Below are 12357 nucleotides of genomic sequence, written 5' to 3' on the forward strand. Positions count from 1 at the left end.
CAATCCTATATGAACACACCACTTCTTCAATGATAGGTAGCCAATATAATCTATGTATTTCAATATTCTATAGGCCTTGTCTGCAGGCATTTCTGAAAATGTTATTTGCTACCAGGACTTACAAATATAGTTTGGAAATTAATGCCTAAAACAGCTTCCAAATATAGTTTTCTTTCTATCCCTCTTTTATCACCCACTTCATCAACTCTCCAGTATGTCTATAATTAAATATGTATGAATCCCAATGGCCCAGAGTTGTAGAATTTAACAGTAGCTATCAGCCTGTTAATTGTGACATTTACTACATTCTTAACATTTTGGTTTTCAAGTCAGAAAGGAAAAGTCCAGATTTCATCACGCTGGGACCCAGCACATAGAGATAACTTGATTAAGTATAATTCAAGTGTTTATCAGCTCACAGAGCTATTTAACTGAAGGATATTAGTAGTTCATTATATTCTTAAACTAGGCAATCATTTCAGGATTGGTGGGTATTCATTGTTTTATTCCTTGGGAGGCTATGAAAACACAAAGGTCATGTGTTTTCACTTTCTGTTCTTACAAGAGATACTGGCAAGCTTCTGTAATTGTCCTGCTTGGAGTCTGACTTGTAGTTAGTTGGCAACGGGTAGTCTTTGCGTCATGTAGCCCACGCTTACAGAACACACTCACTCAGAAAACGCATAGTCTATAAATCCAGAATGTTGAAGTGTCTCTTGGAGAGGCAGTTAAAGTAATCCTTGGTTTAATAGGATTACCACATCCAGAAAACTCAAATGCCCTTGAGGTCAATCCCCCAAAGCTTAATTTATATATTAAACAACAGGATCTTAGGATTCTGAAATAATTAGGACCAGTTGCCCCCACGTCATGTATTTCAATGGTTCTCAGCCTTTAGTGAACATAAGAATAGCTCAGAAGGTTTATTTTTATATTTTATTTTGTTTTTTCACCCAGAGTGGGCTTTTTATTTCAAGTTACCATGTATAAAGTTGGAGGAAAAAGATCCAAGTCTGTTTCCTTGGCTAGAGCCCACCTGGATTTCTATACATAGTTTACACAACCACATGCCCCCACCGGCTAATGTCACAGGATTTCTGAGTGTTGAGATACAATGAAATAATAACAGCAGAAAAGTGTTTGGGTCCATCTGTTTTTTAAAAGGGGGAAAGAAAGATGATTTCCCTTCTCCAAGAACCCTGGGGGCAGCTAATCTGGTCATGTGACATTAACTCATATTATTTCTGTTCTGACTCTGCACACTTGTAACAGGAAGGACACTGTTTAAGAGCTGGAAGTGTATTTTGCTCCCAGAGGGCTTTTAAAAACACAGATTCTGGGTCCCACTCCCCTCTCAGAGTTTCTGATTCAGTAATTCTGGAGTAGGGTCCCCAAATTTACATTTTTTTTTGAAGAAAAGTGTTTATTTCTTTAAACACATTTTGCTTTAATAGCCATCCAAAAGACTGTTTCTTATTTTATTTTTTTTTAATGTTTATTTATTTTTGAAAGACAAAGAGAGACAGAATGCAAGTAGGGGAGGGGCAGAGAAAGAGGGAGACACAGAATCGGAAGCAGGCTCCAGGCTCTGAGCTGTCATCACAGAGCCCGAGGCGGGGCTTGAACTCATGAACTGCAAGATCCTGACCTGAGCCAAAGAAGTCAGACGCTTAGCTGACTGAGCCACCCAGGCACCCCTCTTTTTTTGTTGTTTGTTTCTTTTTATTTCCAGTTAACATTCAGTATAATATTAGTTTTAGGTAGACAATATAGCAATTTAACACTTCCATATGTCATCATCCTCTTCTCATCACAGGTGCACTCTTTAAACCCCATCACCTATTTAACATCCCACTCACCTCTTCCATCTGGTAGCCGTCAGTTTGTTCTCTATAGTTAAGAGTGTGTTTCTTGATTTGTTTCTCTATCTCTTATTTTTTTCTCCTTTACTTTTTTGTTTTGTTTCTTAAATTCCACATATGAGTGAAATCATATGGTATATGCCTTTATCCTAATGTCTTATTTCACTTAGCATTGTACATCCTAGCTCCATCCATGTTGTTGCAAATGGCAAAATTTCATTTTTTATGGCTGAATAATATTCCATTATGTATATACCACATCTTCTTTATCTATTCATTAATCGATGGACACTGAGGCTGCTTCCATATTTTAGCTATTGTAAATAATGCTTCTATAAAAGGACACTTGCATTACTGGTGGGAGAGCAAACTGGTGCAGTCACTGTGGAAAACAGTATGGAGGTTCCTCAAAAAGTTAAAAATAGAACTACCCTGGGGACACCTGGGTGGCTCAGTCAATTAAGCATCTGACTTAGGCTCAGGTCATGATCTCATGGTTCATGAGTTTAAGCCCCACATACGCACTGTGCTGACAGCTCAGAGCCTGGAGCTTGCTTCACATTCTATGTCTCCCTCCCTCTCTCTCTCTCTCTGCCCTCCCCCACTTATGCTCTCTCTCTCTCTCTCAAGAATAAACAAAACATTTTTAAAAATGTTTATAAAATAAAACTACCCTATGATGCTGCCATCACACTACTGGGTATTTACCCAAAGAATACAAGAATACTAATTCGAAGGGATACATGTACCCTTACGTTTATACCAAATTTACATTTCTAACAAGCTCTCAGGTGATGCTCTCAGAGCTTCTAACAAGCTCTTGGGAGTTGTAGTCAAGGGACGACATTTTGAGAGTCCCTGATCACATTCGGTTTTTCCTTCTAAATAGGTGTGCCAACTGAGAAGACTTTTATTCTCTTTCTTGGTCAATTTCTTACCTACCTCAAAAGGAAGCAGGAGCAATGGCTACAGAGAACTTATTACATGAAATACCTATGCTCTGTACATACACAGGATCCTCTTCAGGACCCAGTGAGAAAGCTACTGTGATACACATTTCAAAAATGAAGAAACTGGGAAGTTCAGTGATTCAGACAAGGTTACTCAGCCAGTAAATATGGCAACTGGGATTTGAACTCAGATAGGCTTCAAAATGTGAGGTTGTTTTTGTTGTTGTTGGTGGTGGTGGTGGTGGTGGGTTTTTTTTTTTTGGTCTCCACATTCTAGAAATGTTTAGAATCTGATGTCTTCTCACCACCTGCACTCTGTTGTAAGCCATCTTCATCTCACAACTGCTTTATTTCATTAGCCTAATGTAGGCTTATCATACATTCTAAATTTGCCTAGATGATATTAGTGAGGAAGTGAAATGTCTACTATATTCCTCATTTCAAAAATTGTGCCAATGAAACATGCCAACAAAATATTCCATTTTAAACAAACTATATTAGTTAGTCTCCTTTAATTTTAAGACAAGAAGCCAACCTGAGTTAATGTAGATGAAAATGAAATGTATGGAGTCCAAGGGCAAGAATATGGTCTGACATCTGGAAGTCAGGGAGTTGGAAAATTTCAAGACTCTTCTCTCTGCTTTCTGTTTCATCTGTCTCTATGTGCTGACTTATCCTGCATCCTCCATTTACCTGCAGGAATCTGGCCACCCAAAACTCTTAAGTTTACATTCACAAGTCCAACCCCTCTGAGAGGACAACCAGCCATTTCCCAGTCCTAATTCCCAATTCCTAATGCAAAGAATCTGAATGGCTTTGTTTAGATTAAGGATCATCCCCTGCTCCAATCATTCATGGCTATGGAAGTAGGGCAATTCAATCCAAATTGGACTCCCAGTACAAATTTGGCTACCACTGTGCTTGGGACAGAGGAGAAAATCATTGACTTATGAGTTGGGCTAACATTTCAAGAGACGTTCACTCAGAAACTCTTCTAGTGCTAGATCCATTTCTCCCTAACACAAGATCTTTATAGTCAAGTATAGATCAAGAATGGAATGTTCCTGACCCATCAAATAAGGAAAAATCCAGAAGGCAATACACACTGGTGGTGAGACTGAGGAGGAAGCCACTCACTCATTAGTATTGGAAGAACAAAAAGGCCCAAGCCTGATGTCAAATCCTACCCCAAAAACAGATGTATTTACCTTCTAAGCTAGCAATCCCACTTGCGGGAATCTATTCAGTAGGGACCAAGAGAAATGTCCCATAAGCATAAATGTTTTCAGACTCTATACTTTCAAAATTAAAAAAAAATAAACAAAGGATACCTTATTATAATATCAGAAGATGCAGAAACTTCGCACAATCCCCATTCCTTATACTCCAGTAATTCAATGTAGCCAGTCTTGGAAAACACATGGTCTTATATGCCATTCATCAAAAGAAAATCTGCATTCAGTTTTTAGAACTATTAATTTACAGGCAATGTATTATAACTGCTGCTATTTCATACTGTGAGGTAAAAAGTCTGTTCTATATAATGCTGCTGTGGTCTAGAGGGGAACTGCTGCAAATACTTAGTCTCATTGGTGTATGGCTTTGGGGACTGTATTGATCACCTCTGTCTGCAGCACAGCTGTAGAATAGTACTAACATGAAAATGCTTTATTCACATGACAGGCAAATGATATGGAAAAAATGTAACCAATAATTTGATACACATCAACTGAATCCTAGGGAAAATCCGAATAAAGAACTCTGTTTTATTTTTTATAGTTTATTTTTGAGACAGAGACAGAACATTAGCGAGGAGGGGCAGAGAGAGAAGGAGACACAGAATCTGAAGCAGGCTCCACGCTCTGAGCTGCCAGCACAGAACCGGATGCGGGGTTCGAACCCACCAACTCGGAGATCATGACCAGAGCCGAAGTCGGACGCTTAACCGACTGAGCCACCCAGGCCCCCAAGAACCCTGTTTTAAATCAATCATTTGTCTTCTTTTTCCCCCACAGTACATCTCTTCCTACATTGCAGATTTTAAAAGTGAAATGTTTGAGGAACTTCTTAAGCACCTTTGTCATTGTGCAGATGAATTCCGGGAGGTCATAAAAACGGACATGCGGAGGCAGATGTTTGCTGAACTCTTCCTGCAGTGTGACCGTAGCAAGGTAGGATAAGACCCTTAAAGCGATATTTCTCAAACTATTTTTTTATGAAAGACTGAGTTTTAGATTGTTGCTGTTGAGGTGATTTTTAAAAAATTTTTTATTTTAATTTATTTTTATTATTTATTTCTGAGAGAGAATGAGAGAGAGAGAGAGAGAGAGTGTGAACAGGGGAGGTCAGAGAGAGAGGGAGTCACAGACTGAAACAGGCTCCAGGCTCTGAGCTGGCAGTCAGCACAGAGCCGGACGTGGGGCTCAAACCCACAAACCGTCAGATCGTGACCTGAGCCCAAGTCGGACGCTTAACCAACTGAGCCACCCAGGCGCCCCGAGGTGATATTTTTAATTGCTAATCCGTTGTGGACTAACACTCAATGAAAAATGGATTGGTAGGGGGGGAAAATGCACGTACAAAAGACAATCCACATTTTTTATTATCAGATTCAAATCTGATTTATCTGTTACTTTCTCAGATTGCTATAAAATTTTCTAGATACTATTCTCAATTTCTATACCTTTCTTGTCACAGACTGATACCAGCCTATAAACCACATCTTCAATGGCCCTGCCATTTTACAATGTACAACTTGTCTCTTTCCATTCTTAAGAGTGGGTTTTTAAAAGATTGTTTTTGCTTACTCTCTTTGCTGCTGGCTTCCTGTAGAAAAGAATTGTTGAGGGGCGCCTGGGTGGCTTAGTCGGTTAAGCGTCCGACTTTCGCTTAGGTCATGATCTCGCGGTTCCTGGGTTCGAGCCCCGCGTCGGGCTCTGTGCTGACTGCCGGCTCAGAGCCTGGAGCCTGTTTCAGAGTCTGTGTCTCCCTCTCTCTCTGACTCTCCCCTGCTCATGCTGTCTCTCTCGCTCTCCTAGAAATAAATTTTTAAAAAAATATTAAAAAAAAGAATTGTTAAGAATAGGAAGTTTACCACATTTTGTTATGCTGCTTCTTAAAACAAGAAAAGTTTATGTCAAAAAGTATTTCTAAGAATGGTGTTTGGAAGGATACTAGTGTGTCAGGATACCAAATGGATTTGCAAAAATTAGATACAAACTTTATTGAAAGATATTTGTTTATGAACTTTATATTTGTTTGTAACCCCATTGTCCAGAAAAGATTTAAGGAAGCTTTTGCTAATAGATAAAATGCAACAAAGGAACATAATTGAAAAATAGGATGAAAGAAGAAAAAAATGAGAGGATACTAAATGAAGCTGGAAACAAAGTCTAAATTGCATACTGTAATGACAGTATTTATTCTGAGTCATCTACAAGTTTGAATCTAAGCTTCTAGCAGTGAATGTGAAGAGGGAAACATAACCAAATACTCTATTGATGATGTTTGTAAGATAAATACAAACTGGTGTTAAGAAGTCACAGATATTGAACCACCCTTGCAGCCCAGGAATAAATCCCACTTGAGTGGTGAATGATTCTTTTAAGGTACTTTAGGATTCACTTTACTAGTATTTAATTTAGAATTTTTGTCTCCATGTGCATTAGGGATATTGTAGTTCTCTTTTTAAGTGAAGTCTTTATCTAGTTTTGGTATCAGGGTAATGCTGGCCTCATAGAATTAATTTTGAAGTTTTCCTTCCATTTCTATTTTTTGGAACAGTTTGGGAAAAGTAAGTATTAACTCTTCTTTAAATGTTTGGTAGAATTCTCCTGGGAAGCTATCTGGCTCTGGACTTTTGTTTTTTGGGAGATTTTTGATCACTGATTTAATTTTTAAAGTATTTATTTATTTATTTATTTATTTATGAGAATGAGAAGGGGAGGAGCAGAGAGAGGGAGGGACAAGGGATCCAAAGTGGGCTCTGCGCTAACTTAAGCAGAGAGTCCAATGCAGGGCTTGAACTCACAAACTCTGAGAACATGACCTGAGCAGAATTCAGACGCTTAACTGACTGAGCCACCAGGTACCTCTCAATTTCTTTGCTTGTTACTGGTCTGCTTACGTTTTCTACTTCTTCCTGTTTCAGCTTTGGTAGTTTATATGTTTGTAGGAATTTATTCATTTTTGTCTGAATTGTTGGCATGTAGTTTTTTATAATATTCTGTTATAATTACTTATGTTTCTGTGGTGTTGGTTGTTAGTTCTCTCTCATTTGTGATTTTATTTATTTGGGTCCTTTCTCTCTCCTTTTTGATAAGTCTGGCTAGGGGTTTATCAGTTTTTTAACTTTTTCCAAAGAACCAGCTCCTGGTTTCATTGATCTATTTTTTGTTTTTTGTTTTTGTTTTTGTGTTTTTGAGGGGGGGGGAATGCAAGTGGGGAAAAGAACCAGAGGAAGAGAGAGAGAGATCTTTTTTTTTTTTTTTAACATTTATTTGTTTTTGAGAGACAGAGAGTAACAGTGTGAGTGAGGGAGGGGCAGAGAGAGAGGACACACAGAATTTAAAGCAGGTTCTAGGCTCTGAGCTGTCAGCAAAGAGCCCGACACAGGCTCAAACTCACAGACCACAAGATCATGACCTGAGCCGAAGTCAGACGCTCAACCCGCTGAGCCACCCATGTGCCCTGAGAGAGAGAATCTTAAGCAGGCTCCATTCCCAGCATAAGCTTGATGCACGGCTCAATCACATGACCCTGGAATCATGACCTGAGCCAAAATCAAGAGTCGAACACTTAATAGACTGAGTTACCCAGACATCCCTCATTGATCTGTTCTTTCTTTTTCATTATTATTATATTTTTAGTTTCTATATCATCTATTTCTGCTCTAATCTTTATTATTTTCCTTCTGCTGGCTTTAGTCTTCATTTGCCATGCTTTTTCTAGCTTCTTTAGGTATAAGGTTAGGTTGTTTACTTGGGATTTTTCTTGCTTCTTGAAGTAGGCCTAGTGCAGCCACTCTGAAAAAGAGTATGCATGTTCCTCAAAAAGTCAAAAATAGAACTACCCTCTGATCCAGCAATTGCACTAGGTATTTACCCAAACAAAAATACTAATTCAAAGGATACATGCACCCCAATGTTTATAGCAACATTATCAACAATAGCCAAATTATGGAAAGAGCCCAAATGTACATCACACAAAATAGACTTTAAAACAAAGGCTGTAACAAGAGACAAAGAAGGACACTATATAATAATAAAGGGACAATCCAACAAGAAGATATAACAATTGAAAATATGTATCCAACATAGAAGCACCCAAATACATAAAGCAGTTAATAACAAACATAAAGGAAGTAAATGATAATAATACCATAATAGTAGGGACTTTAAAACCCACTCACAATATTGGACAGATCATCTAAACAGAAAATCAATGAGGCCATTATTTGTATGTCATATTTGAATGGTATACTAGAACAGATGGATTTTACAGATAAATTCAGAACCTTCTATCCTAAAAGAGCAGAATATACATTCTTTTCAAGGGCACATGGAACATTTGCCGGAATAGATTATATATTAGCTCACAAAACTAGCCTCAACATTTCAAGAATATCAAAGTCATACCATGCATCTTTTCTGACCACAATGCAATGAAACTAAAAGTGAACCACAAGAAAAAATTTGGAAAGTCCACAAATGCATGGAAGTTAAATACCATGTTACTAAACAATGAACAGGTCAACCAGAAAATAAAAGAAGAAATTAAAAAGTGCATGGAAACAAATGAAAATGAAAACACAACAGTCCAAAAACTTTGGGATGCAGTAGAAGTGGTTCTAAGAGGGAAGTTTATAGCAATACAGGCGTATCTCAAGAAGCAAGAAAAATCTCAAACAACCTAGTTTTACACCTAAAAGAGCTAAAAAAGGTAGACTAAACAAAACCTAAAGCTAGCAGAAGGAAGGAAATAATAAAGATTAGAGAAGAAATAAATGACATAGAAACTTAAAAAAAAACAACCAACCCAATAAAACCTATCAATAACACTAGGAGCTGGTTCTTTGAAAAAAATCAACAAAATTGATAAACTTTCCAGTTTTACTTTAAAATCTTCACCAAAATGATCAAATGGTATACTATGAATGTGGTCTTGATAACTTCAAAATAATTGAAATCATATTGTATATGTTCTTTGACTACAGCAGAATCAACTGGAAACCAATAACAGAAAGGTACTTAGAAAATGCCCAAATATTTAGAAATTAAAAACATACTTCCAAACAAACAATGGAAAAAAATCAGAGAAATTAAGAAATAGTTTAGACTCAGTGAAAATTAAAACACAATGTGTTAAAATTGGAGCAATACAGTGGTGCTTAGAAATTTATAGCTTAGAGTGCTTTTATAAGAAAATAAGAGAGGTCCAAAATCAGTGATCTAGGCTTCCATCTCAAAAAGCTAGAAAAGAAAAGCAAGACCAAATAAATGAAAACTAAGTAGATATGATAAAGAAATGAGTAGAAATCAATGAAATAGAAAAAAAGTACAATAGTGAAAATCAATCAAAACAAAAGCTGGTTCTTTGAAAATATTAATTATAAATCTCTAGGTAGACTAATCAAAGAAAAGAGGGAAGATACAAATTACTGATATCAAGAAAGAAAAGGGGGACATCACTACAAAGCCTGAACACTTTAAAAGAACAATGAGGGAGCATTATGAACAACTTTTTGCCAGTAAATTTGCAAATTAGATTAAGTGAACAAGTTCCCTGGAAGACACAAATTTCCGAGTCTGACTCAAGAGGAAATAGAAAACCTAGATACTCTCATATGTATAAAGAAAGTAATTAATGCAGTTAAAAACATCTCCACAAACAAAACTCCAGGCCCAGATGGCTTCACTGATCAATTCTATCAAACATTTAAGAAGAACTAACTCCAAACCCATGCAGTCTTTCAGACAATAGAAGAGGGAACACATCTTACTGGGTTTATGTGACTGGCATTATTCTTATATCAAAACCCAACAAAACCCTTCCAAGACAAAAGACTATACACTAGTATCCCTCCTGAACAAGATATAAAGATTTTTGAGTTAGTTTTACTTATTTAGTTCAGTTATATATTAAAAAGATAATATGTCAGTATCAAATGGAGCTTAATCTAGGGATGCAAGGTTGGTTTAAGAGTAAAAATTCAGTCAAGTCAACTTACCACATTAAGAAATTAAAAAAAGAAAAGCTGTATGATCATCTGACAAAATTGAACACCTATTTATTGTTTAAAAAAACAAAACAATAAACCTCTTGGCAAGTAAAAATAGAATTTCTTCAACCTGATGAAAAGCATCTATGAAAAACCTGCGGTTATACCTAATGGTAAAAACTTTAATGATTTTCTCCTATCAGGAAGAAGCCAAGGATGTCCACTTTCACCACTTTTATTTCATATTGTACTGGAAGTAATAGCCAGTGAAATATGACATGAAAAGAAAAGGAAAACTCCTTATTCAAGAATTACGTAATCTTCTACGTATAAAGTCCTAAGAAATCTTTAAAAATAAAAGTTGAATTCAGCAGAACATATACATGATTTAGTAAGGCTTCAGGATATATGGTCAATACATTCAGATCAATTGTATTTCTATATATTAGCAATGAACAACTGGAAAATGAAATTTTATTTTTTTCTTCCTTAAATAGTTTATTGTCAAGTTGGTTTCCATATAACACCCAGTGCTCATCCCAACAAGTGCCCTCCTCCATGCCCATCAACCCCCCTCCCCTCTCCCCCACCCCCTTCAGCCCTCAGTTTGTTCTCAGCATTCAAGAGTCTCTCATGGTTTGCCTTCCTCCCTCTCCCCAACTATTTTTCTCCTTCTTCTCCTTCATCATCCTCTGTTAACTTCCTTCTGATCCACCTATATGTGCAAACATACGGTATCCTTCTCTGCCTGACTTATTTTACTCAGCATAACACCCTCTAGTTCCATCCATGTTGCTACACATGGCCAGATTTCATTCTTTCTCATTGCCATGTAGTATTCCATTGTATAAATATACCACATCTTCTTGATCCATTCATCAGTTGATGAACACTTAGGTTCTTTCCATGTTTTGGCTATTGTTGAGAGTGCTGCTATGAACATTGAGGTACATGTGCCCCTATGCATCAGCACTCCTGTATCCTTTGGGTAAATTCCTAGCAGTGCTACTCCTGGGTCACAGGGGAGTTCTAATGTTAATTTTTCGAGGAACCTCCATACTGTTTTCCAGAGGGGTTGCACCAGCTTACAATCCCACCAACAGTGTAGGAGGGTGCCCAAGAAAATGAAATTTTAAAATACCATTTACATGGAGTGCCTGGATGGCTTAGTCAGTTAAGCGTCTGACTTTGATTCAGGTCATGATCTCATGGTTCATGGGTTCAAGCCCCACATTGGACCCTGTGCTGACAGCTTAGGACCTGGAGCCTGCTTTGGATTCTGTGTCTTCATCCCTCTCTGCCCGTCCCCTGCTCCTTTGCTCTCTCTCTCTCTCTCAAAAATAAATAAAACATTAAAAAATTTTTAAAAAGTAGATAAAACCCATTTGCATTAACATCACATACATGAAATAGAGATACACTGAACAAATTACATGCAATACCTATAGACTAAAAACTAAAAAACACTGCTGAGAGAAATTTTAAAAACCTAATGTTTGGAGCAACTAGAATTCTCATACATTGCTGATAGTGTTTTCATATTATAGAATAGCAGACAGCAGCTAAAAGGAATAAAGTATATTTCTTTACATACATTAATTGATCTCAGTGTTGAGTAACTAAAAACAATTTTAAGAAGTACACATGTTTTATGATGCCAGCTATATACTTTTAAAGTACATAAACAAAATGTTAAATCATCATTCCTGGGTGTTGGGGACACAAGTGTTAGTTTTATCATTTTCTCTATTTTTCTATAATTAAAATGTTTCTCAAAAACAATGTGAAAAATTGAACAAGTAGGGAGCAATTAATTGTTTGAAGTATCAGACTCAGATCAAATTAGATAAGAACTGAGCATTGTACATTGGGTTTAGCAATTAAGTCGGTAACTATTTGTTAAGCATCTATTTAAGTGCAAGGTATTTTGACATGTCACAGGATGGGGAAGTAGAATATAAGCCTGAAGAAAAGGTATAACTTTCCAGATTTTAACTCCATAGCTTTTATTTATGTAATGATGGTAGTGGTGTTAATGATAAAAGCTTCAATAAGCCATATTACATTTACATAAAAATCTCGAATCTCCTGTAACAACTAATTGCAAACTTTCTACTTAGGTAGGGTTTTTGGGTCGGCAGAGGACATTGGCCTTGCTGGAAACATTCTATGACCAAAGTTCGAAAATGCTCAGAAGTTTGCTGCGAAACCCAAGACAATGTAAGTGCCACTCAAAGAGAATATGCTCAAGCCGAAATGATGTAGTTGTACACTGGCATAAGAAAAACCATTCTATTCCCATGGAATCCCTTCACATGACATCTCC

General features: G+C 37.0%; 1 protein-coding gene across 1 annotated transcript in view; it reads left to right on the plus strand.

Annotated features, from left to right (window-relative positions):
* The window catches only part of EFCAB5 (EF-hand calcium binding domain 5), a 138601-nt gene that overhangs the window by 68086 nt on the left and 58158 nt on the right, over positions 1–12357 (plus strand). Inside the window, exons 8-9 of the mRNA XM_039252575.1 lie at positions 4828–4983; positions 12152–12251. Coding sequence (XP_039108506.1) covers positions 4828–4983; positions 12152–12251 — 256 coding nt within the window. The remainder of the gene's footprint in view (positions 1–4827; positions 4984–12151; positions 12252–12357) is intronic.

This window comes from Hyaena hyaena, unplaced genomic scaffold (assembly GCF_003009895.1).
Source record: "Hyaena hyaena isolate Hyena2069 unplaced genomic scaffold, ASM300989v1 scaffold_10, whole genome shotgun sequence".
Lineage (NCBI taxonomy): Eukaryota > Metazoa > Chordata > Mammalia > Carnivora > Hyaenidae > Hyaena > Hyaena hyaena.